Below are 27418 nucleotides of genomic sequence, written 5' to 3'. Positions count from 1 at the left end.
AAATGTTTTCTTTTATAAGAGTCATGGTGTCTTTTGACAGCAATAGAACAAGTGACTAAGATAAAGTATTCCGTTTATTGCTCAAAGTCCTTCCCAACTCAGATAGCTCAGAAACTCAGAAACATATTTGACTGCCATGGTCTCATGCACCAGACTGTTACTAAGATCGCCCATCATCTATATGTTGACTCATGTATGTTTTCCCCCCTTCTCTATTAAAAGTCGGACCTGAGGGGTATATCATTTGTTCCTTTCATCTTGATCTCTTCTTCCTCACTATGCAATGCTTCCTGTAGGAAGCAGAGGAAGCCTGAAAGCGAGTGAAGTCTTGTGTGACTGTGTACTGTTGACATAGGCACAGCCATGCTGTATTCTAGTACCTTATCCCCACATGGATTGTAAAGCCTTACCCAGGTAAGGTCAACAGGGATTGCAAAGCTTTTCTTGGGAGTCTGATTGTGAGTAAGTGGCAGTGTGTGCAAATACTAGCAACTGTTACTTCCTCCTGCGGGATGTTTACAGCCTGAGACTGCTGATCTAGAGAGGCTAACTACTGGGAGTAGCTCACCCCTACCTCCTGCCCTGTACTTCATAAACGTGCTGAGATTCCCCCAGCAGTGTAAGCCTCCCTTTACCTGATCCCAGCTTTCTTGTATGTGTGTCTGTGGTTTTATATTCTCTCATCCCTTTCTGCCCAGAGTCAGCATTCCACAACTCATGCCGTTGTAATTTTTCATGGATTCCAAGTTTAGGTCCTAGGCAGGGTCTTTAACAGAGATCGCACTTATACTCTCTTTCTCTTACTGTGTTCAGCCAGCTATAGGAATGCTAAGTCAACATTTTTTATCTTATTTTTTCCACAGTTTTCCTCCAATTTGTACAGTTTCCCCATTGTGCTACCTGCCCCAAGTACTAGCAGGCTGTTGAGCACAAAGGCCAGGCAGTGCTACAGTTTGCTCTGATAGAGCACACTAAAAAGGATCCAGGTCTGGTTTTGTTGTTTTGAGGAGCTGCCATACTATTTTGTGCATCAATGGCTCCAATTTCTGTCCTTGCTAACAGTGAACAAGGGTGTTAGTTTCCCCACATCATCACTTGCTGTTGTCCATCTTTGTGATTATTGTATCATATTGTGGTGATGGGGACTGACTTGCTCTCGGCCATGGCTATCCTGTTCTCTTGGACATACAGCATTGTGCTTCTTGGTTCTCATTGCTTTATTTCCATTCTTATTGAATTCAGAAGCTTTAAAAGTTGTTCTTGCCAGGCAGGATGAAAAAACATTTTCAGGTAAAAGTGTCTTGTGTGTGAATCACTAGGAGAGGGTCATTGGGAGGAACCAGAGAAGACTGTGTGCCTCGATGGGAGTGAGCGATGAGTCTGTGCTAGTTAGAGAACAGTGATTGAACCTCAAACATGTTCTTGGTTTTGATCAAGTAGCCAAGACCCAGTACCCTATGCCCATGGCTGCCAAGGCCTTTTATAAACTGTATGGCTGTACCAGCCCAGACTGGTTCAGGGTTATGAGAAGTAGAGTTGATACTATAGTTGGCTGATGGGGAGTAGAATGGATGCAGAAGAAAAGGCAGGATGGGCAAAGGTGCTTTTTAGGGGAAGAAAGGTAGAGGGAAGTAACGTGCATGGACATGGGAAAAGGCACAAAAAGAGTCAGGATGTGAGGGTTCTGGGCGCAGTATCCAGAGAAGATTGTCCTTGGTATTGGAATTGACTGAGTTATGCCTCTCTGCCTGCTTGCCTGGGCTTCATACTGTTTATATACTGTAGGAAACAAAAACTTACATTTTTATTGCATGTATATGTTGTGTGCTTTGTGTGAGCCTGGTATCTGCAGAGGCCAGTAGATGGTGCCAGAATTACTGACTGGGACTGGAGTTTGAGACAGTTGTGACCCTCCATGTGAATGCTAGAAATTGAACTCAGGTCTCTGCTGAGCTATCTGTCTAGTCCTCCATCAGTAGCTTGTAAACACAGGGATTGCAAGGGTTTTTTGTTTTTAGAGAGGGAGATATAGTAGCTAGGCATGCTGGAATGCACCTGTCTTTCAGCATTTGTGAAGCTGAAACAGGTGAATCACTTGAGCCCAAGAGTATGAGGTCAATCTGAGCAATAGAGAAGCCCTCTCAAAATGCGAGGGGAAAAATAAAAAAAGGAAAAGAGTGAAGAAGTTACATTAAGAGAACAGGTCTCTGGGGCTGGTGAGATGGCTCAGCGGGTAAGGGCACCGACTGCTCAAATCCCAGCAACCACATGGTGGCTCTGAACCACCCATAATGAGATCGGACACCCTCTTCTGGCACGTCTGAAGACAGTTACAGTGTACTTACGTATAATAATAAATAAATCTTAAAAAAAAAAAAAGAGAGGGCAGTGGGGGTGGGTGGCTATGGGGGACTTTTGGTATAGCATTGGAAATGTAAATGAGCTAAATACCTAATAAAAAATGGAAAAAAAAAAGAGAGAGAGAACAGGTCTCGGCAAAGAGTCTAGGTATTGTTTTCATTTGGCGGATACATGATGAGGGCCATAGTGCTAAGTGAGGCTGGATTCCAGAGGCTGGGCTTGGTTTTGAACAATTTGGTTTGGGGGAATAATAAGATGGTAAGATGGGTTTCTGTTTTAGCACATGGCAGATGTTAAAAAATTCTAAATTTTTTTTTTTTTTTTTTGGTAGAGAGTCAGGGTTTGAGATAGGGTTTCTTTCTGTAGCCCTGGCTATCCTGGACTTCTCTTTGTAGACCAGGCTGGCCTCAAACTCACAGAGATCCTCTGCTTGAGTGCTGGGATTAAAGGCATGTGCCACTTTGGATTTTGTATTAATTAATTAGATTGATTTATAATAGTGCCAGATGTCTGTTGAATGCTTGTCGATCATGGGCAGCATGTCATGTTGCCTCATCATAACCCTCTGTGCTGGATTTTATCTAGTTGCTCCATTTGACTGAGGTGACAGCCTGTCTGTAAGCTTAGGTTTTGATCTGTCACATTGGTGGCAACTTTGTAGTGCTGAGCCATGCTGACCTGGTGCTTATCATTTTCTTTTTTGGTGCAAAGAAGGCACTTACATATCTTGTGTTTTAGTTCCAGTTGTTTTTGGTTTTTTAAAGATTTATTTATTTAGTTATTTTATGTATGAGTATACCATTGCTATCTTCAGACACACCAGAAGAGGGTATTGGACCCTATTACAGATGGTTGTGAGCCACCATGTAGTTGCTGGGGATTGAACTCAGGACCTCTGGAAGAGCAGTCAGTGCTGAGCCAGATCTCCAGCCCCTAGTTCCAGTTTTTCATTAAAAGTTTATGATATTCGGTTTGAATAATGTAGGAAATGGACAACTGAAAATTTGTGTGGCGATTGCAGTATTTATTATACTACACTTACTCTTTCCTTTTGGGCCTTTCCTCTTTTGTTGCTGTTGTTACTCAGGGGTCTAATAGCAGAGATGTCATGAGATTTTCACCTTGAAGTGAAAATGTGGTCCCTTAGGTAAGAATGGCCCCCATAGGCTCATAGAGTTGAATGCTTGGTCATCAGGACATAGCACTGTTTAAACAGCATGACCTTGTTGGAGGAAATGTGTCGCTTGGGCTGGGCTTTGAAGTATTAAAAGTCTAGGCCAGGTCCAGTGTCTCTCTCTGCCTATGGATCAGAGTGTAGCTCTCAGCTGCTACTGCAGTCCCTGTCTGCATACCACCATGCTCCCTACCATGACGATAATGGACTAAACTTAGGAAACTGTAAGCAAGCCCTCATTGAGTGATTTCCTTTACAAGAGTTGCCTTGCTCATGGAGCTTCTTCACAGCAATAGAACAGTGACTAAGACAGCATATAGTGTTAAAAATACAAACCTTGTCGGGCGGTGGTGGCGCACGCCTTTAATCCCAGCACTCGGGAGGCAGAGGCAGGTGGATTTCTGAGTTCGAGGCCAGCCTGGTCTACAAAGTGAGTTCCAGGACAGCCAAGGCTACACAGAGAAACCTTGTCTCGACCCCCCCCCCCCAAAAAAAACCAAGAAACAACAACAACAACAAACCCCAACAACAAACCTTAAGAATACACTGGTGAAGTAGTTCAGTGGGTAAAGGTACCCATTGTCAAGCCTGACTACCTGAGTTCTGAATTCAGTCCCACATGTTGGAAGAAGAGAACTGGCTCCCCCAAATTGTCTTCTGACCTTTGCATGCATGCTGTGGCATGCACATGCGCGCACACACGCACACGCACATTCTAAATGAGTTAAAAAGTCAAATCACAATTCTGTTTTTACAGCTAGCAAAATGTAAAATGACCAGTAATTTCTTGATAGATCTCAGAATTCCTTTGGTTGTTAATGTTCCCAGCAGGCTCCTAACATTTTTGTATCTTTGTGATATTTAGAGTAGTCTCTTCCACACTGTGTTCTCTCATGCCACTGACTTGGCCAGTAGCTCAGCAGGGTCCTGTAGAGTGGGACTGTGTCTGTACTAATTTTCATAAAACAGATGCATTTATGAGGCACATGGCATTCTCTCCTCTCTATAATAGGTTTTCATTTTGAAGTTTGGCTAAAACGCAGGAGCAAATAAGTAGATCTCAGAGTCGAGCTGAGTTATATAGGTTTCAAGATGTGGATACACATGATGCCTAGTCTTCTTTCACTTGTTTTGTATGTGTAGTGATGAGAATTAAACCTGGGGCTTGCCCATGTTCTGCTATACTACCTACCATACCTCTCTGCGGTCTGCATGCCTGCGTGTGTGTGCACGTGCCTGTGTGCATGCGTGCTGGGAATGGGGTTCACACTCTTGTACACATTAATGAGACCCTGTGTCAAAAACAAGGTGGATACTTATTGGGTTGTGTTGCTCAAGGTTTACCTCTGGCCTCTACATTTTCATCTAACTCTTGGCTGAAGTCGTTTGGATTAAATAGGTCAAAGAGCAAATTCTTTGCCTACCTGCCTTGTCAGAACTCATTCCAGTCATAGATTTTTGTTTGAGGCAGGGTCTCAGTCTTAGCCCAGGTTGGTCTCAAACTACTGATTCTCCTGTCTCAGCTTTTCTGGTGGTGGGAATTACAGTCTGTGCTACCATAACTATATAGATTTTGTTTTTGTTTCTTCACCTTCAAGGTTGTTTATAATGGGAAGGGGTGCTTGCTTTCTTCCTGCCCAGTGACTTATCCTTTTCAGATTTGGTTATAATGGCCAGTTCAATTGCTTGAATTCTTGTTAGGCTCATCCTTCATGTGTAGTTACATTTCCTGTAGATATAGAAAAGCTGTTCAGCCCAGGGCATTAGTTCTGATGGCCAGTGCACATAGAGTTTGGGTTGTCAGATGAGTTCTGTGTTCCAGACCTGTACTGGCAACACAGCTGGCTTCCCTTTTCCCACTGGGTGGGATCTGTAGCAGATAGGAGGAGAGTAGAAGGAAGATTGCCACATAATATCCTACCATGTAGTTCAGTGGTTAAAATAAGAGTAATCCTCAAGCAAAGTGCATTGTATACACGTGACACTTTGGGCTGATGAGTCTAGGTCCTGGGCTTAGAAGTTCTGGGCACTGGGCTGAACTCAGCTGTAGGCTTATTTATGTGTGCATCTGTGTCATGCTGACTGGAGCATCTGCTTGTCCATGTTGTGGAGGCTGCTTGTCCATGGTGTCCAGGCAGTTTCATGGTAGCTGGGATGGCAGAGGAGCAGTGCTGATGCCATGGGTGAGATTGTAGTGGGGAGACCCCGAGTGAGACATAGCTTAGTCCTGCTTTCTCTGGGAAGATGTAGTGGCTAAAGGAGCATGTTAGAAGTAGTAGGGGTGGAGGGACCTCAGTTTGTTTCTTAGTAGAAAGGCCCAGTGAAGGGTTAAGTAGATGGGAAGGGAATCTGTTCTGGATTTTGAAATCTCTTAAATGTAATTTCTTGGGCTACTTTGGATATCAATTGTATATTCCAAATTTAGGAATGGATTCTTTTTTCTTCCAAGGGATTAAAACCCAAAAAGACAAAAGGGGAAAATAAAAACCTCAACTGCTGAAAGAGTTCTCCCCCACTCCTTGATAATTAGCTGGTAAAGCTGGGGTGTAGAGACTTAGGGGCGGGGGAGTGCTTTGAGTCTCTGATTGCTCAGCTAAAGTTTCTTTTGTCTTTGAGAACTGTGTATATTTTGCATTTCCTTGGTTCTCTCAGTTCTTGAGGCACTAACCCTAACCCTCGAGTGCCCAGCTATCCTGAGACAGAAAGAAGTCAGTGGCATCTTTCTGTCTTAGTTGAGGTTTTATTGCTGTGAATACACACTATGGTCAGAGCAACTCTTAGTTTGGTCCACTATCAGCACAGTGGGAAAGCATGGCTGCATGCAGACAGCCTGGTACTGGAGAGATAGCAGACAGTCTACGTCTGGATTGGCAGGCAGCAGGAAGAGAGTTCTTTGGCCTGGCTTGAGCACCTGAAACCTGAAGACCACCCCTAGTGACACACTTCCTCCAACAAGACCACACCTCCTAATAGTGCCACTTCTTATGAGCCTTTGGAAGGCATTTTTATTTAAACCAATACATTGACATTTTTCTTATTTTGACTAGAACTCAGAGTCTCTGTTCTCTGGCAGGGAAGGTGATCTTTGCCTTGTTAGTATTGAGGAAAGTCCAGCTGGCTAATGCATTCGGCACAGGAAAAGCCTCTCCTCAGTTGCTCTTCAATCTAAAACACCGAGGTCACACTCAGCTGTAAAATCCCCTAACAAGAAGTTCCTCGTCCTTGATAGTTTCCTCCCCTGGGAATATCCATAAGCATGGGTAGACATGTGAAAGCTGACTGTTCTCTAGGACAGACAGAAATGCTTGGGCTAATGTGCAAAGGGCATCAATTACTTGCAGAAATATTTTCTTCAGTTCTTCCCTCTCTGCCTTTCATAGGAGATTTATTCAGCCCCCCCCCCCCCCAGGGTTTCTCTGCATAAGTAGCCCTGCTGTCCTGGAACTCTGTAGATCAGGCTGGCCTCGAACTCAGAATTCTACCTGTCTCTGCCTCCCAAGCGCTGGGATTAAAGGCGTGTGCCAACACTGCCTGGCTTGTTTTTCTACTCTTAAACAGTTTAGGGCTCCTGCCTAAAGAGTAGTACCACCCACATAGGGTTAGGTCTTCCCATATGTATTAACTAAGATGGTTCTGCACAGGCCATCCTGTTTACTGCTCTACTGGAGGTGGGACCTGGAAGAGTGAAGCCTAAAAAGGAGGCAGACTAAATGCAGTAGCCTACTTTATTCAGAGGATCAGACATTTTGTACTGAGGTGTTAATGTGGCAAAGCCATATTTTTTTCATAGAGACATGTGTATCTGTTTTTGTTGGGCACCAGCTGTGGTTCCAGGTTCTTTTCTCTCCCTCAGGGTGTCCAGGAAACCTGGAATTGGAGTCTAGATTGGGTAGAGCTTTGGGGTGGGGTCTTCAGGATCCCAGTCTGGTTGGGAAGTGAGTACCACGGTGGGGTTGGAGATTCGGGGGTGTTCTCCAAGGATTTCAGTGTTACAGCTCTTTTAGAGCCTTTCCCAGCAATATTCAGTGAAACACCTTGTGTGCCTACGCCTTATTCATGGTAAACAAAAGCTATGTATGAATATCGGAGAGTGGCTAGAGTTTAAAGTACTATGAATGCCTTATTTGCAGGGAGAGGCATTCCAAGAATCTAGGTAATCGCTGGATGGGTTTTTAGAGAGAAAGAGAAAGTTGAACTTGTAGGTTTGCCAAGGACTATGTGACCTTCTTTAGGTAGAGGGTGTGGGGGTCGGGCTTCCCAGATAGGTCAGAAAAGGGGAATCTGCACTGGAGAAGTGAGACCTCCATTTTTGTGCAGAGCTCAGAGGAGCTATCCTGACATGATAGACTTTGATCTTAAGTAGCAGGGTTTCCCAACAGAGGCATACAAACAAATAATAATAATGAATAATTTAAAGTAACTCACTCCTATCTGCTGCAACTGGGAAAGGCATGAAAGCACATTCCAAGAACAGTTCTGGGTTTTTTGAAGAAATTGAGGTCACAAGATTCTTGTCTTTGTTTCTTTGGCACTTTCTCACAAGCACTCAGAATTTCCTTCGTATGACTCCATTCTTTGGACTGTGTTCCGACACTATCCCATTGTGGACAGTGCCACATTTAGGCTCTCTTCTCTGGTGATTCTAGATTGTGTCTAGTTGACAATTAGAGCTGTCACACCACCTCAATTAACCTAACCTAGAAAATCCCTCATAAACATGTCCAGCCTGTCTAATTAATAATCCACATTCACGACCACAAGGGGGCGGTGAGCTTTGGAAAAGGTGCTGAAGATGGTTTTCCCTCAGAGGTTGGTTCTGTACCTTTGCTTTTGTCAGTGTGCTTTCACTGTTGCCTAGTCTGAAGGTGGAAAACCACATTTAGTTGGCCTGCTCTCATAACTCAAATTGAGCTTGACGGGTGTGGGACAGGGCCAGTATACATCCTCTGAGGTGTTTTGTGTGCCTGGGACTAGGTAATGCACTTAGTGGTCCTGATTGCCCTTCACTCCAAGTCTTGGCAAAGATGGCTGTAAGCATTCATTGGTTTCCCTGTAGGTTAGGAGTAGGAACTGTGAGTTCCTACTGTGAGTCAACAGGAACCCTCCCTAAGTGTCTGTGCAAACACCTAAAAAATCCTGGTCCTAGACTTAGGCTACACTGACAGTCACCTGTCAGACCTTCTTGGAAGGGTTGTGAGCTAGCCTCGGGTCGGAAGGGGGAAGGGCTGTCCTCCCGCTCCTTTCTTCAAGTGGGCATGGCCTGTGTTTCTCCCATGGGTATAATGAAGACAACCAGCTCTTTCAAGAGGAGTGTTTGGGAATGCTTGTTTCTAGGGGGAAAAATATTAGGACTGTGGGTTGTTTTCTTTTTTTTTTAAATAGATGCTTGTGTAATATAGATTTCAGGTGCAGAAAAGATCATAACCCTATTCTTGGGAGATCAGGTAAAGTAGAATTAGCAGTGAGCTAGCTGAAGGTTCATTGCGATTGCTCTAAGAAAGCGTTTAGGTCTTTGGAGAAAATATTCCTCCAGAGGTTATCAGAAGTCTGGTGGGGATCAAACCTTTCCGTTCTACAAATTGAAAGTCTTTTGTAGTTTCAGGAAGAGTGTAGAATTTTGGCGTTCAAGGCCTTGGAACTATAATATATCCCTCCACATGGACCAATACAGTGACTTAACTGTCTAATTGAATTTTCTTATTTAATAATTATTTAATAATATTTAATAATTATTATTATTATTTTGAGAGGGTTTCACTGTGTAACTCTGGCTGGCCTGGAACTTGCTATATATATATATGGGCCGCCTTGAACTCAGAGTTCTCTGACCTCTGAGTGCTGGGATTAAAAGTGTGTGCCACTACACCAAACATTTTTTTTTTTTTTTTTTTTTTTTTTTGGTTTTTTCAAGACAGTGTTTCTCTGTATAGCCCTGGCTGTCCTGGAGCTCACTTTGTAGACCAGGCTGGCCTCGAACTCAGAAATCCGCCTGCCTCTGCCTCCCGAGTGCTGGGATTAAAGGTGTGTGCCACCATGCCCGGCTGTAACTTTTTTTTTATATGTGTTAAACACTTGAAATATTTAAACAGCATTAACAAAATGAATTTTAAGGTAAATGAAGAGTTAACAGATTCATATCAAAGTAAGTTGTTGTAATAGAGCCAAAGCACTTCAGATTTTTAACTATGTAAGAAGGATTTAAACACATTGTTAAGAATTCTGTTCAGGTTGGGCGTAGTGGTGGCACATGCCTTTAATCCCAGCACTTGGGAGGCAGAGGCAGGTGGATCTCTGAGTTCCAGGACAGCCTGGTCTACAAAGTGAGTTCCAGGACAGCCAGGGCTACACAAAGAAACCCTGTCTCGAAAAACCAAAAAAAAAAAAAAAAGAAAAAAAAGAAAAGAAAAAAAAAAGAATCCTGTTCAGATGTGGGGGTGGGGATGGTATGTGCCTTTAATCCCATCCCAAGCCAGCCTTTGTCTACAGAGTGAGTTCTAGGAAAGCCAGGGCTGTTACCCAGAGAAACCCTGTCTCAAAAAAACAAAAACAATATTACAAACAAACAGGAGTGCTGTTCAGAGCTGGCAGACTAGGCATATTCTCTTGGGGACTATTTTCTGAATGTTAGTTCTCTTCCTGGAGGGGATTGTGCTAATGGTGGGCTAGTAAACCCTATGTGGAAGGATGAGGACTTTTGTAATGGATTTGATTTGAAGATGACCCTGATGTATTTTGGTTGATACCTATTGTCTTTTTTTTTTTTCTTCTCCCTCCAGCAGGCAGTTCTGGCCAAGCAAGAGACCAAGCAGGATTGCTGCATGAAAACTGAGCTGCTAAGGGAAGGTAAAGGTGAATTCACCGGACAGGAGAGGGGCTTTGCTGTATACACCTTTCCCTCTCCCAGCCTTTTCAGTTTCTTGGAATTTATCTAGGGTTACAGTATAATTTTTAATTTCTCCCATTCCTGAACAGACACATGTATATGCATGCGTGAGCGTGTGCTCGCACACAGTCAGACAGACAGACACACACACACACTTACTTCTGTTTTAGATCTGCATGATAGGTTTGTCTCATGCCTTGTCAGTGAGCTTGTCTACACAGTAGTGACTTACTTGTTTTGTAGTTTCAGTCTTACTTCTGTTGCTCTTCTGTGAGTGGATTCCTGGTTTTAGTTCTCTTGCCAGGGTAAAGCACACTAACAAAAAGCATCTTAAGTGGGGAAAGGGTTTAAATCCTAGGTTATTGACTATCATTTTTCAGAAGTCCAAGGCAGGATCTCAAGCAGCTGGCTGGTCATTTCATATCTGACCAATAGCAGAGAGAAATAAACACCCCTGTCCTGCCTACTTGTTTGCTTTTAGTTGTCTTTCTGTAGTCCAGGGCCCAGTCTGTGGACGGTGCTATGGTGGGCTAGGTTTTCCTATATCAATTAACAATTAAGGGCTGGAGAGATGGCTCAGCGGTTAAGGGCACTGGCTGCTCTTCCAGAGGTCCTGAGTTCAATTCCCAGCAATCAGATGGTGGCTCACAACCATCTGTAATGGGATCTGATGCCCTCTTCTGGTGTGTCTGAAGACAACTACAGTGTACTAACATAAATAAAAAGAAATAAATCTTAAACAATTAAAGTCCTACATTCTATAGGCCAACCTGATCTAGGTAGTTCCTTATTTAAGACTCTTTGCCATATGATTCTAGGTTGTACCAAGTTGATGGTTAAAACTCATCAGCACAGTGATTAATCTCTCCCCTGGCAGTTTAAATATGCTCATTGCCTTTTGTCTTGCTAATGGTTTAATCTGAAATATGTATCTGCATTTGTCTTTTATTAAATATGCAATGCATAATTTTTCCTCAAAAAGCCATATGTATGTGTGTGTGTGTGTGTGTGTGTGTGTGTGTGTGTGTATGTATGTATTCATTCTCTCTTCCATCCACTCTGTTTTCTTTCTTTCCTTCTTTTTTTTTCCTCAGGTAGGGTCTCAATATATAGTATTCGATATCCTGGAACTCTTGTGTCAACTCTTTACACACACACACATACATACATACACACACGTGTGTGTATATATATATATATATTTTTTTTTCCCTTCAAGTATGTAACGCTGCTTTACTATTTCCTAAGTGTCAGCTCCTTTTCCTTTTAATCCTTTTCCCCTTTGCATATATTCTTAGTCTGTGTGTTTCTTTGGGAGCTTCATCTTGTGTTCTCTCTGATGTGCTGTTTGTTTTATCACGTGGTCATTTTCTTCACACAGTAGGTTCTCAGCCTTTGTAGGTCTGTTTGGGTAGGCCGATATAGAAAACTCCACATCGGGCTGGTGAGATGGCTCAGTGGGTAAGAGCACCCGACTGCTCTTCCGAAGGTCTGGAGTTCAAATCCCAGCAACCACATGGTGGCTCACAACCATCTGTAAGAAGATCTGACTCCCTCTTCTGGAGTGTCTGAAGACAGCTACAGTGTACTTACATATAACCAATAAATAAATAAAAAAAAAAAAAAAAAAGAAAACTCCACATCACATGTATGTTTTCTGTTAAGCCCTTTGCCTGTTACTTCTCAGTGCTTTGCCAACTGACTTTGTTTTAAATTGTGCCTTTTTCATATCTAGTTTCATAAAACTTTAAAAAAAAATTATGTATATAAGTGCTCTAATTGCATGTATGTCTGCATGCCAGAAGAAAGCATTGGATCCCATTCTAGATAGTTGTGAGCCACCATGTGGTTGCTGGGAATTGAACTCAGGACCTCTGGAAGAGCAGTGACTGCTTTTAACCTCTCTGAGCCATCTCTTTAGCCCCCTACAGGCTTTTAAAAAATAGGCTGGCTTCTCAAACTTAACCAAAAGTTAATATTAAAAAATAAATAAATAAACACATTTAATTGATCAGAATTTTAAGTGTTGGTTTGCATGTGAGACAAATTATTTTTGTAGACAGGCATGGGTTTTCTCTTTTGTGCTGTGGATTGAACCCAGGGTCTTGCGCATGTTGCAATGCAAGAGTTTTCCTGTTGATCTACTTGCCAGAACTGTAGATGGCTCTATGTGTGCCAGCCAAAGAAATTGTAATTTATGGTGATAGTTTTATGGATTGATGGGTCCCAGAAGCTGTGACGCTCCTTTCTTTGTTCACAGATACACCTATGGCTGCTGATGAAGGTTCCACAGAGAAACAAGAAGGAGAGACTCCCATGGCTGCAGATGGAGAAACAAATGGGTCTTGTGAAAAGAGTGGGGATCCCAGCCATCTAAATGCACCCAAACACACTCAGGAGAACACAAGAGCTAGCCCACAGGAAGGCACCAACAGAGTGTCTCGGGTGGCAGAAAATGGGGTTTCAGAAAGAGACACAGAAGTGGGGAAGCAAAACCATGTCACAGCTGACGACTTCATGCAGACATCTGTCATTGGCAGCAATGGATATTTCTTAAATAAACCAGCCCTGCAGGGGCAGCCGTTGAGGACTCCCAACATTCTAACCTCCTCGCTTCCTGGTCATGCTGCAAAAACTCTTCCTGGAGGAGCCAGTAAATGCAGGACTCTGAGTGCACTTCCTCAGACACCAACCACAGCACCCACTGTGCCTGGGGAAGGGAGTGCAGACACAGAGGACAGAAAGCCTACAGCCTCGGGCACTGATGTCAGGGTTCACAGGGCACGCAAGACCATGCCGAAGTCCATCTTGGGCCTGGTAATTTTGTCTTTTCTTTCTCCTCCTTTGCATTAATGAAAACAGATAAACTTTAATTCAACAGAGGGAAAAGCCAGTTAATGGCAGTAGTCATCAATAAGTAGCTAACATATGAACAGCAAAGCCAGGTGATACATTGGCCTTTTAAAAAAGGCTTTTTCTGAAGGCTTTTCTTTGCTCTAAGATGAGTCATCTGTCAGGAAGCATCCTCCCCAACACAGGGTTTCTCTGTGTAGTCCTGGCTGTCCTGAAACTAGCTCTGTAGACCAGGTTGGCCTCAAACTCACAGATCTGCCTGCCTCTGTCTCCGAGTGCTGGGATCAAATGAACCACCACTGCCCTCAGAAAACTACTTTTTCTTCTGCCCTTTCTGAAAGGCTTGCCTTGTTCAGGGTTACTGAGAGCAAGAACTGTCTGACAGTGTCCTGGGCATTGAGTGAAGTCACTGTCTCTGTAAGACTCAGCTGGCTGGACTGCTTTGTCTCAGTCTGCTTTACGTGGCACGTATTCGATGCATACTTTCAGAGTGGAATACTATTGTTTTGTTTCATGATGTGGATTTTGCTTGGGTGTATTCTACATTCACAATCATACTCCTGTGTGATTTCTAGTGCTCTGTATGTGCAGACCATTTGCTGTTTTCTCTGTAGCCTTTGGGGCTTCATGCTTAGAACCTTTCCCCAGGTCTCTGTCAGTCTGTGGATTTGTGATGTCAACTTCAGAAACATGTAATGTATAATGTGTGGTTGTTAATTTCCTTCCCATAGAATCCCTCTTGCGTGCGAGCACCATGTCATTTGTGTCCTTGTACAGTGGTTCTTTGCCCATTTTCTACTTCCTGCTTGATGCTTTAACCCTTTATATCATATGCTTTATGTTGATGTTTAAAATTTTTTTAATAAGATTTATTTATTTATTATATGTAAGTACACTGTAGCTGTCTTCAGACATTCTAGAAGAGGGAGTCAGATCTCCTTATGGATGGTTGTGAGCCACCATGTGGTTGCTGGGATTTGAACTCAGGACCTTCAGAAGAGTAGTCAGTGCTCTTACCCACTGAGCCATCTCACCAGCCCTGGTTTAAATTTTTTTTTTTTTTTCGAGACAGGGTTTCTCTGTATAGCCCTGGCTGTCCTGGAACTCACTTTGTAGACCAGGCTGGCCTCGAACTCAGAAATCCGCCTGCCTCTGCCTCCGGAGTGCTGGGATTAAAGGCGTGCGCCACCATACCTAGCTGTTTTAAAATTTTAATACCTACTTTTTTATACCCCAAGTTTCTAGTTAGTCGTTTTAACTTTTAAAAGGAAGTTAGGTATTTATGTTTTGGTTTTTGATAGGGTTTTACTTAGCCCAGGTAGGACTCAGACTCAAATTCCTGTTATGCCTGCCTCTACCTTCCAAATTCAGAAATTGTGGGTATATGTCATTATGCCCAACTCATATTTCATCTTACCACACACAGTTTACTGATTATGGGACTAAAGAGGTGGCTCAGTGAGCAAAGTGTTTGCTGAGCAAGAATGAACACCTGAGTCCATCCCCAGCACTCACATAAAAGCTGGATACAGTGTCACATTCTGGTAATTCTAGTGTTACTGTGGTAGAAAGAAGAGGAAACCTGGGTTAGGCTGGCTAGCCAGGCTAGTTGAATCAGTAAGCTCCAGATTGAGTTGAGTGAGTCTCTCAGAACAATCAGGTGGAGAAGTAATTGGGGAACAAGATCTAGTGTTATTGATCTTTGACATATAGATAGACAGTCACCCCCTCTCTCAGAAACACACAGATGGAGAGACATGAAGGTGATGGATGGGTGGGTAGAGAGATACTGCAATTCTTCCACAGTCTCTTAAGGATTCTGATTCCTCTGAGAAGTTCTAGTTTGATGCAATAGCTTTTAATTGATGGTTGTTTTTCCAACATTTTCTTGTCTCTATCTTTGTGGGACTGGTTCAGATTGCCCAAGTGCTATGTGTGTATTAGCAATCACTGCTTTGGGTATAGGGTGGGGCTGCTTGCCACCAGACAGCTTTGCAGTATGGAGTCCCACAGCCATCAGGTGTTCTGCCCTCTTGCCAAACATTCATGTGGTTTAACCTTAAGGAACACCTGTTGGTCACCTTGGCCTGGGGAGACCCAAATTCCCAGCTGAACTAGCTTGATAAATAGAAGAATCTGTATCTCCAGGCCACCAGGGGTCACCAGGTGTTAGCTACCTCTGCTCCATTTGTAAAGTACACGTAACATGTCCTATAAAGATGGATTCCACTGACTGAGAAACAGTCTAGGTCTAGGGAGAAAGAGTCTAAGGTAAACATAGACTGGGGAGCCACGGGTGGCCTGACTCTACAGACATCACAGACGTCACCAGGCTCCTAACCATATCTATTGTCAGCCTTTTGGGAAGAAAACAGGCTATTTATACATTTCTTCCTTTGAAGAGACAGTGCTGCGTGTTTAACATTCCTGGCTTCCCAAGTGTATCTGAGCACAAGGACCTTGTGCCTTCCTTCTCTAGCTGCTCATCCAGAAGATCCTAGGTTGGTTCCTAGCATCTGTATCAGGTAGGTCACCACCTATAACTTCAGCTCCGTGAGCTCAGATGCTTCTGGCTGCCTCAGGCACCTGCACTGATTTACACATACCCATATTCAGACTAACTCACCTATAATTATAAATTTATAAGAAAAAGAAAACAAAAACAAAAAGAGGGCGGGCACTTGGTAATTCTAGTACTCAGGAGATAGAGGTGGGTGGATGTGAATTCTAGGACAGCTGGGGATACATAGTTTTTTGCCACAAAAAAACCCACCCAAACAAAACAAAAACAAACGAGAAAGAGGATAATGAAGGGTGAATATATTCAGAATACATTGTATACAAGTATAAAAGTATCATAATGCATCCTGTTATTATATATAATTAAAATACAATAATAGTAAAAGAAAAAATTCCAAGACTATTAAAAAGTTGTACATTAAGATATGATAGTAGGAAAAACCCAAGAAAGGGTTTTGAAATAGGAAACTTTGAAAATAATATTAACGTATATATGTGCATTTTCCAGTCTTCTCATTTAAAAAGTTTCAAAATTATATTTTATTTGTTTATTCATTTTTTGTACATGAATGTGTATGCGAGTACACAGTGCATGTTTACCATAGTCACATGGGCAGCTTGCAAGACTTGGCTCTATCCTTTCACAGTGTGGGTCTTGGGGATTGAATTTAGGTCATCAGTGTTGATAGCAAGCTTTATTGTTGGAGCTACCTGGGTTCTGGTGTCCTTGCCAGCATTTGTGCTGCTGCTGCTGGTGGTGTCTGTGTCAGTGCCTTGCCAGGATTGTAACTTGAACTTCCTTGAACTTTCAAATGTGCTGCTCTTCTCGGTGCTCATTTGCCAACTTTGTTGTTGTTCATGGATAAATAACCTTTTACATTTTTATTATAAAGTATTTTATTAGCTTTTAAGATTAATCTTGCTTCCCTTCCCTCCCTTTTACACATGCACTTCTGGTTTTCAACTCACAGAGGTAAATAAATTCTCAGCTCCATGATTCCTGGGTAAGGGTTCTCTGCCAATGAGGCGTCTTGTCAGTTATGAGGCACTGGTCCCATGTCTGTCTGTTCATGTCCCCTGTCCTGCTCTCCTCCATTCCTTCTTAGGTGTCCAGGTCTTGTCTTGAATTTGCTAGGCAGACCTTGGCTGGCTTGCTTCAAACAGCGATCTTTTGCCTTCTGTCTTCTGAGTTAGTGTGTCCAGTCTTGGGCAGTTAGAGTTGTGACCACTTATGTTTGTCTGTAGATAATTTTTCCTATTTCTGTGTTAGGTATCCACGAGTATAATTGCCATGGTGTGCAGCAGCTCTTTTCTCTATCTCCTCCTGCTTGCTAGTCTTATACAGTTGCTTCCCCCTTACCCTGAGTTTTCATTTAGATGAACCGAAGTTTGATGTGTCATTTCAATTGAATTCAGCTGACCAATTTTATGTTCAAGGCTGTGTTCTTGGTGTCATTTGTGAGAGCTCTTCACTTGACTTAGATCTTTAAACTTTCTCCAGCTTCTTTCCTGTCTGAATTGTACATGCTTTATGAGTTATTTGTAGAAGTTCTCTGCTTTTCTCTCTGGATTTGTTTCTGCAACTTGTTCCTACATGTTCTAGCAAATTCAGTTTAGATGTGTAGTGGGAGACAGTTCTGCCATGCCATATGGGAGATTGGTTCTTGTTAATGATGGAATTGAGTGTTGAGTTCTGATTGTAATGAATTGTCAGTCTGAGGACTCACACTGCTGCCCAGGTTATGTCTGGGTAGAATCCTGAGCAGTTAATGCTAGTAGGTGGATGAGAAGGGGATATGTCTGTGTGTGTGTTTGGGGACGGGACTTGGGGGTAACAGTGTTTTTGTGTGTGTGTGTGCATTATCTATTGTATGTGGTATGAGGTAAGAGGTCTCTTTCTTCAACCTCTTCCTCCTTTTTTATTTTTACTTTTTATTTGATCATATTCATCCATCCATCCATCCATCCATCCATCCATCCATCCATCCATCCATCCATCCATCCGAGACAGGGTCTTTGTACAGAGTTCTGACTGGCCTCAAACTATATCCACCTCTGCCTCCTCAGTGCCATAACATCTCCTAGGATATTCTGATCCCCTCTCCCCCTCCCCTCCCCCCTCCCTTCCCCTCTCTCCCCTCCCCTCTCCTCCCCCTCCCCTTCCTCTTCCCCTCACCCCTCTCTCTTTCTTTCTCTTTCTCTTCTCTTCTCTTCTCTTCTCTTCTCTTCTCTTCTCTTCTCTTCTCTTCTCTTCTCTTCTCTTCTTTTCCTTCCTTTCTTTTCTTTCTTTCTTTCTTTCTTTCTTTCTTTCTTTCTTTCTTTCTTTCTTCTCTCTCTTTCTTTCTAGATTTATTTATTTACTATGTAAGTATGCTGTAGCTGTCTTCAGACACTCCAGAAGAGGGTGTCAGATCTTGTTATAGATGGTTGTGAGCCACCATGTGGTTGCTGGGAATTGAACTCAGGACCTTTGGAAGAACAGTCAGTGCTCTTAACTACTGAGCCATCTATCCAGTCCTCAGATACTTTTCTTTTCACTTTTAAAACACCTTTTATTTTTATTTTATTTTATTTTATTTTATTTTATTTTATGTGTATACATGTTTTGCCTGCATCCATATCTGTGCACTATGTGCATGCAGAACCCACAGAGACCAGAAGAGAGTGTCCCTTGGATTGGAATTACGAATGGTTGTAAGCTATGATGTGGCTTCTGGAAATTGAAGCAGGGTCCTCTGTAAGAGTAGCCAGAGCTCTTAACTACTGAGCCATCTCTCCAGCCCTTCTCCTCCTTTAAGAACAGGGCCTCACTAGGCCCTGGCCTAGATCCATCTATGTCTGCCTTCCAGCATGCTGGGATTAAAGTCCTTTACCACCATACCTGTTATACTTTATTTTATATGTACATATTTTATGTTCTCAGAAACCGTGTATGCCGAAGAAAGCCTTCTCTTTAAATGTCTTACATTATTAGGTAGTTACTTGTGTGCACAATAAAATTTAGTTCAAGCTGAATTGTACATTGCTTAAATTCACTCCAAAACATCTGTGAGTTTATGAGCATAGATAGAAGGGAGGTTTAGTAGTATAAAAGCAGTCTGGAGTTAAGGGCAGGAGTGTTAAGTACTTGGGATTTGTTATTGGTATCATAGGTTACTGCTTTGCAGGAAGCTAGACTAAAAACCAGTTAAGGAGATTGAAAGATGACCCTGCCCCTTGAACACTACTTTTAAGAGACAAAGCATCCTCCGAGAAATCTAGCCTGGCCTCTCCGTCTCTGACTGCCCTGCAGGTATAGCAGCAATATGCTAGACTTCTCTACTTTTACAGCTTAGCTTCTTTTTTGTTCTTTTTCAAGACAGGGTTTCTCTAGTCTGTAACTATTCTGGAACTTGCTCTATAGACCAGCCTGTCCTTGAACTCAGAAAGATTTGCTTGCCCCTGCCTCCCTAGTGCAGGAGTTAAAGGTGTGTGCCGTCACTGCCTGGTGAATTTTAGTGGGCTTCTTATCTAAGTGTCTCCAAGTCACTATTCAGTAGTGAAGACTATGTATTATTTTATCACCTACCCCTTAGAAAAACTTACAAAAATAAGGAATTAGCTTTGAGAGTCGCTACCTTCCTTCTTGTCTCCTCAGTTGGTATCTAGGATGGAATGGTACTCTTGTGGCAAAGAGGAATTATTAAATGACCTGTTTATTAGAGATGCATTTAAACTGTGAAATCAGCTGTCTCATACCTGATCCAGCAGAGGATGGTAGGACTGAGTGTTCTATTCCTATGGTTCACGAGTTAGGTTCTTTGTAAATGGCTGTACTTCTCAGATTTGTGGACTTTCTGCCTTCCTCAATAATGGCCTTTCAGTAAATGGGAAGTTTTTAAACAGGGATTGATTTTTGGATGCGCTTTATTCCATTCACCATCTACTTCTGCAGTCATCATAATTACTTGTCTTTGTTTGAAGCATGCAGCCAGCAAAGACCATAGAGAAGTTCAAGACCATAAGGAACCAAAAGAGGATATCAACAGAAACATTTCTGAATGTGGACGACAGCAGCTTTTACCAACCTTCCCAGCCCTCCACCAGTCGCTACCTCAGAATCAGTGCTACATGGCCACCACAAAGTCCCAGACAGGTAAATCTGGTCAACCATCGCCACCCACTCCTGCTGCCCATGTGTGTGTCTTGTTGCTCTCCAGGTAGTCAGTGCTGGCTATTTTTGGAGATAAGGTGATAGCCTTGCATGGCTAAGAGGCCCTCTGCCCTTAAGACTTTATGGCACTGATTTTGTTCTCCTGACTTGCTTTCAATCTCAAGATGTATATTATGTTTCTTACTGAAATCTTACGAGATACGAGTGGAAGACAGTGAATCTCAGTGAGGTGCTGGTGGAGGTACTAAGGTGCTAGAACAAGGTGCAGATAGCTGTCCTTGGGCTCTAGAGTTCATTACTAACTATTTAACTGAACTTCGTTCATTCTGGGCTTACTACAGGTTTTTTTTCAATGGGAGTAGTGGACTAGTGCTTGATTATTATTGGGACGGTCAGGCTTTCGTTATATTTACTTTTATTTTATTTCATTTCTGATTTATTATTGGTATTGTTTTATTTTATCTTATATTTTCCAGACAGAGTTTTTCTTTGTAGCCCTAAGTGTCCTGGCATTAGCTCTGTAGACCAGGTAGACTTCCAATTCAGAGATCTGCCTTCCTCTGCCTCTCAAGTGCTAGAATTAAAGGCATGTGCCACCATGTTCAGCTTCTTTATTCATTTTTTTTTAAATTATGTTTATGTTTCTGTGTGGATATGTATACCTGAGTAAGGGTGCCCAAGGAGACCAAAGGAGGGGATTTGATCCTCTGGAACTGGAATTATAGGCAGTTTTGAGTTATCTGACCTGGATGCTGGGAATCAAACTTAAATCCTCTGCAAGAACTATACATGCGATTAATTGATGTTCCATCTTTCCAGTCCAATAGTGAGAGGATTTTATTTGAGGTAAGATAGCACAGGAGACCCCACAGGATACCTCTCAGGCCCCTTCTATGTCTCTGTGTGACAGATGCCTCAGATTCAATCAGGCTCTTTTTCACTAGTCAGTATGGCATATGTACATACTGTGCTCTTCTGAGGAGATGAGTTACTCTATCACGAACCAGTGGAAGATTTTAAGTTGGAAGTGTTACTGATCTGGAAGGTTTATTTTAGAAAGGTTCAACTGGCTACTACTGGTCTTTTTGTGCGCCCACACGTGTGTGTGTGTGTGTGTGTGTGTGTATCTATATGTATATGTCCCCTCCTTCCATTGTATATGAGTGTCTTGCTTGCCTGTGTGTCTCTGTACCACCACATGCATGTCTGATGCCCATGGAGGCCAGAAGAGGGTGTTGGGTCCCTTGGAACTGGAGTTATAGGTGGTTTTAGCTGCTGTGTAGCTGTTGGGGATCAAATATGGATCCTCTGCAACAGCAAGTACTCCTAACCCCTCAGTCATCTTTCCTGCCTCTCCTTCCCAGCCCACCCCCCCCCCTTTAAACTTTTAAAGTATTTTTTATCTTTTCTTTCTTCTGGTCTTTTTCCTTTACCTTCTCTCTTCTCCCTTCTCTTTTCAGCCCCCTCTTTGTCCTTTCCTGTCCTCTTTCCCACTCAGTACTCAGGCTGGCCTTGAACTCTCCTTATGGCCTTAGCTTCCTCCGTATTGAGATAACAGGATTGTGCCTCCATTAACAACTAATACCTTTCATTTTAAAGCAGTTTCATATTTTCAGCAAAGTTGTGGATACTGCAAAGAATTCCAGTATGTCCTTTATTCCTTTTATCGAAAAGCACAGTTAGTTAGGCCAACCTTTTCTAGTGTGTATTTTGTTTTATTTTGAACCACCAATGGAAGCGCTAGTTACAGACTTGTACTTCAATCTGTTTGTTTTCCCTAGAGGCAATGGTATAATGTTCCTAAAACTAAGGATATTCTTTGAGTAAGTATTGTGTTGTAATCAAAATCAGAAATTAATTTTACTATAATATTATCGTCTAATCTTAGTATACTGCCCAATCGTTGCTAGTTTCCTATTGATACAAATCAAACAAATCTAGCCACCTAAGCCACCTGCTTGTTGTGTTCTGCTACTTGCCCAGCATTTGTATTCCCTAGTTGTGAGTTTGGGAAACACAATCTAGGTGTTTTGTGGAACCTGTCTAATGTGTTTTGTCTAGTTAGAGTTCTCCAGATCTGTTTGGGTCATAGACTAAATTATAGGCATGACTTGGTGACTTTTTAATTTATTAGGGCCAAATATTAAAAAGCTGCTATTCCCTTAAATTGTCCTCAGAAGCAATGGTCCTTCAAGATCAGGCCATTTGGTAGATTTCTGTCTCCATTTCTCTTTTGTCTACTAGTTAAGTTACCTTTCCAACAGAGGAAGTAGTTCATTTTCCCATCCAGTTATCCTTTTGTGTGTGTGTGTGTGTGTTACATGTATGGGGGCTAGAGATTGGCACTAAGTTTCTTTTTCAGTTGTCCTCTACCTTTTAAAAATATTTTATTTATATATGTATGAGTATTTTGCCTATATGTATGTCTGTTTCATGAGCAGACAATGTCCAAGAAGGCCAGAAGAGGGCATCGGACGGATCTCAAGGCACTGATGGTTGTGAGCTGACTTGTTTCTGGGAACAACAACCAAAAAATGGGTTCTCTGCAAGAATCATAAGTACTTGTGAACACTGAGATATCTCTCCATTCCCTTCTACCTTAGTTTTTGATCTAAAATCTCTTTCTAAACTTGGAGCCTACTGAATATCAAGTCTCCTTGGAAGTCATGCCTTTAGTGATGCCAAGACCTCAGTGGGTCCCATAAAGACTCATTACCTCTTAAAAACACCATTTAACCTTTAACCCATGACTTTTTGGAGATTTTTTGGAGATCTTTAAGATGTAAACTGGAAGCTAAGTATTTGGTGGGGCAAAACCTTTAATCCCAGCATTCTTAAGAAGCTGAGCCAGGAAGACTGCAAGGTCAAGACTCATCTGAGAGCTTGACTCAGAAACAAGCAAACCAAAATAAATAAGCCATAGCAATTTATAAACTCTCTTATGAATCTTTAGGCTTTATTCTATTACTATCATTATTTCATTATGTGAATCTCCCTAGGTTTGGCTGTCAAGGGCACTCACTGCTCAGCTGCCTATCTCCAGTCTATGCATATGGCCCATTACTTTCTAAAGATCTTATGGTTGGACTGGATGTTCAAGGTTCATCTCCTTTCCATTTGCTGGCCCATATTGATTGCTTCTACGGAGCTTACAGTCTTAATTGGAGCATAGCAGTTAGCAAGCAGCATCAGTTTATATCTTACTTCACACTCCCAGTTTTTGGCTGTCTATGTTATTTGTTTTGAACGATTAAACCTTACACTTTGGGGTTGGAGAGATGGCTCAGTGGTTAAGAGCACTGACTGCTCTTCCAAAGGTCCTGAGTTCAATTCCCAGCACCTGCATGGTAGCTCACAACCATCTGTAAAGGGATCTGATGCCTTCTTCTGCTGTGTGTCTGAAGACAGCTATAGTGTACTCATATAAATAAATCTTTAAAAAAAAGACTAACCCTTACACTTTCCCGAAATGTATAGAGTTATGCTTGTGTATATAAGGAATGGCGAGGAGTGTTAAAGTCAGGGTTTATGTTGTGTGCTTTCATTATTTTTTGATAGGACCTTTTAAAAACTAGCTGTCCCATTTATTCATCAGTCCTTCCTTTTATTGTTTTTGTCCTTTCCTTTAGGTTGTGTTCTTGCCCTGTAAACTGGTGGTTAATTAGCGTGTTAGCGGCACCTATTGAAGCAGTAGCCTCCAAATGTAAATGTAGCAGCTTCAGCAGCTGGCTGGCTTGTTCTGGTTCTGCTTACAGACTCTTCCCTAGCCAAGTTGTTGCTCTGTTGCCACTTGAGGGCTTGTCCCACTTTCCAGGATGAGGACATCAGGGTGTCTGTGTCTGCATGTGTTTCTCAGAGAGAAGCAGGCCTGCATTGCCATCTCACCTTACCTCTGTCATTGTGTCTTCCGTTGTCACTGGGATTGAAGAAGCTCAGCTTTGAGAGTGTTACAGCAGGCTTCTGGGAAAAAACAGAAGTTAAGGAGGCATGTACGGCCACTATTAGTGTGGCACAAAGGGAGCTACTCCTTTGTGAAAGTGTGTCTACGGATGCAACGCTGGCACCGTTTCCACCCTGTTCTGCTTCTCATGATTACATCCTTCTGGATGCCTCCTTGTTCACAGGGGATCAGGGCTCTCTGATTCTAGACATTAATTTTTAATAGTACTATGATGATTATCACAGAAGGCTCTGTTCTTTTTCCTCTTGTTGAACCAGTGAGTTTAGCTCAAGCAGAGATGAGCAGATTCCTCTTGGCTAAAAGTACATAAAGTTATGCCTGAAATTGTAGATAAGCTATATTAGGTAGTTGATTTCTACCTCAGGAAGATCTAAGTCCACATTCCTGTATCTAATCCTTCAGTCACATGTGAAAAAAACCTTTACTGGCAGAGGGTGGGGACCCTGTGTATCCCCTTCAGTGCAGCACAGGCCAGACAGTGAATATGGGAAGCAGACAGAGGACAATGGCTCAGTGCATAGGCGTTCAGATCATCAGCCCCACATAAAAGCTAGAGAGGCACCTGCTTATAATGCTAGCACTTGAAGAGACAGAGTTTCTAGAACTAGCTAGATTAGCTCAATTGATAAACTCAATTAGAGACCCTCTCTCAGTAAGTAAAGTCGAATACACTTAATTTAGGAAGGCATCTATCTAGTCACTCCAGTTCTGCCAATAACAGAGGCTAACAGTCTCAGATATGGCTCATTCCCCTGGATGACCAGCCAGTATCACATTGGATACTATATTGATGACATTATGCTGATTAGACTACGTGAGCAGGAGGCAGTAACCACGTTGAATTTGTTGGTACCAAGTATACTCCTCAGAGGATGGGAAATAAATCCAACCAAAATTTAAGGGCATTCTACTTCTGAAATTTTGGGAGTCTAGTGATATGGGGCATGCAGATATATTTGTCTAAGGTGAAAGATATTTATTTATCCTTACAACACTTGGTCCCCGCAGTTTGAATGGTTGGCTGAAGCATTTGTCAAAAGATGGCCACTGAAAAGGAGTTGGAGATGCCTGCTATCCCTTGGCTGAGTGTTGATGAAGGGATTTTAAGGCTCAGGGAAGTTGCAGTGCTAGAGTGGGTATACTATGTAAACGATATCCTCCACAATGGGAAGGCCCAGAAGACAAGCCCTTCATGAATCCTGTAAGGTGCACAGTATCGAGAGGAGCACCAGCACTTGAAGAGCTTTGTTGTCCTTTTTCTTGTGCCAGACTGGAGGGCTGGAGATGGCTGCTGCTCAGTTGAATGAATTAAATGCTGTAGGTTGAATTGGGCCCAGGGTAGCAGGGGCCAGATGGCTGCAGTGAATCATGAAAGGCAAGCTGATTGTAGATGTCATAATGGGCAGCAGAGACAAAACAATGTCTGACCGTGAGTAATGGTGGACCCGAAATGGTCAGGACAGGCAAAGTGAACTCAGCAATGGCATCACTCATCTGGACCTTCGGTACTGTAATCAGTCATGGTGCTTCCAGGCACGAAATAGATAAGAAGCCTACTGAAGTTTTGTTTGATCTGTATAAGTGAAAAAATTCTCGAACAAATAAAAGAAAGGCCACAATGGATGATGGCAAAAGTGATCCAATTTCCAGACTTGAGGCAGTTTGCCGACCCAGAATCCCTTAAGTGTAGGGACGCCCAGATTCCCCTGAGGAAGGACCTTGATAAAGTAACTAAAAATTTCACTATTAGCCTTTCCCCAGTCCTTGCCCAGAGAGACCTATGTATGGCCTTTGTCACGGGTAACTGCATACTGGGGAGAAAGGAAACGATCAGACTCTCCAGAGTCTACTTGATACTGGTTGTGAATTGACATTGGTTCTGGGAGATCTCAAGAAACATTGTGGCCTCCAGTTAAAGTGGAGGCTTATGGAGGCCCGGTGATTAATGCAGTTCTTGCTGAAGTCTGACTCACAGTAGGTCCAGTGGGTCCCTGAGTTCATCCTGTGGTTATTTCCCCAGCCCCAGAATGTATAACTGGGATAGACTTAGAGGTTGGCAGAATCCTCACATTGGTTCTCTGACCTGTGGAGTGAGGGCTGTTATAGTTGGAAAGGCTAGATGCAAATTTTTAGCCTTCCTTTGCCAGGAAAAAGAGTGAATCAAAAACAGTATTGCATCCCTGGGAGAATTGCAGAAATTAGTGCAAATTGTCCCATTGAAAGACAGTTCTTGGCCTGCTATTGGGCTTTTGTGAAAATTGAACATTTGACAACTGGCCAAGTTACCATGTGACCTGAGCTACCATCATGGGCTGGTTGTTATCTGATGCTAAGTCATAAAGTAGGACATGCACAGCAGCAATCTGTTATCAAGTGGAAGTGACTAAGCCTGACCAGGTTCTGAAGGCACAAACAAGTTACATGAAGCTGCCCGGAAACCTATGGTTTCTACTCCCATTATAATGCTGTCTGCTGCCAGATGGGCACTTATAGCCTCATGGTGTATTATGGTCTATTGACTGAGGAAAAGAAGACTAGGGCCTGCCAACCTATGGTTCTTCACCTCTGTTCAGGCACCACCCAAAACTGCACAACTGCAGCATTACAACCCCTTTCTGGGACAAGGCTAAAAGATACTGGTGAAGGGAAATCTTCACAGTGGGCAGAGCTTCAGGTGGTACACATGGTTATATATTTTGTTTGGAAGTAGAAATGCCCAGATGTGTAATTGTTCACTAGTACATGGCGCTGTAGTTAATAGATTGGCTGGATGGTTAGGGACTTGGGAAGACCATGGTTAGAAAATTGAGAAAGACATCTGGTGAAGAAATATGTGACTAGATCTCTCCATATGGGCAGAGGATGTGAAGATATTTGTGTCTCTAGTTATAAGTGTCCCATGTAAATGCTTATCAGATGGTGACTTCAGCTGAGGAGGAGGTCAGTAATCAAGTAGATAGGATGACCATTCTGTGGACAGTCAGACTCTTTCCCCAGCCATTCTTGTCATTGTCCAGTGGGCCCATGGACCAATGAACAAAGTAGCCATGATGACACAGGTGGGGGTTGACAACATGGACTTGCTCTCCCTAGGACCTGCCTGGCTATGAGTGCCAGATATGGCACTGTTTCCTAGATGACCAACAAGCAACCTGGTAACAAGTTGACTATATTCAACTTCCTCTGTTCAAATGACAGTGTTTTATTCTTGCTGGAGTAGATGCTTATTCTACTTCTGTATTTGCCTTTCTTGCATGGAATGTTTCTGCCAAAACGACCATCGGTGAACTTACAGAATGCCTTATCCACCATATGTTATTTGATACAGTACTTCTTCTGACCAAGAAACTCATTTCACAGCCAAGGAAGTGTGGCAGTGGGCCCATGATTATGGAATCCACTGGTATTACCATGTTCTCTACCATCCAGAAGCAGCTGGCCTGCTAGAAAGTTGGAATGGCCCTTTGAAAACAGTTATAGCACTAATTAGGCACAACCTGAAGGGATGAGGTA

General features: G+C 42.6%; 1 protein-coding gene across 41 annotated transcripts in view; it reads left to right on the top strand.

The window, feature by feature from the left end:
- Positions 1-27418, top strand: part of Ehmt1 (euchromatic histone methyltransferase 1) — a 128875-nt gene that overhangs the window by 22263 nt on the left and 79194 nt on the right. For 15 of the 41 annotated variants that reach the window (XR_003953746.1, XM_030252227.1, XM_030252218.1 and 12 more), the window contains exons 2-4: positions 10312-10378; positions 12679-13235; positions 19755-19926. Coding sequence is in view for 39 of the 41 variants with exons in the window: in XM_030252227.1 (XP_030108087.1) it covers positions 10312-10378; positions 12679-13235; positions 19755-19926 (796 nt within the window). In the remaining 2 variants the exon portion in view is untranslated. Of the gene's footprint in view, positions 1-10311; positions 10385-12678; positions 13236-19754; positions 19927-27418 lie in introns of all 41 variants that reach the window. The other 26 variants (XR_374136.3, XM_030252220.1, XM_006498426.2 and 23 more) reach the window with 3 other exon arrangements.

Source organism: Mus musculus, chromosome 2 (assembly GCF_000001635.26).
Source record: "Mus musculus strain C57BL/6J chromosome 2, GRCm38.p6 C57BL/6J".
NCBI classification, from domain to species: Eukaryota; Metazoa; Chordata; class Mammalia; order Rodentia; family Muridae; genus Mus; species Mus musculus.
This window is presented reverse-complemented; position numbering and strand designations above follow the sequence as displayed.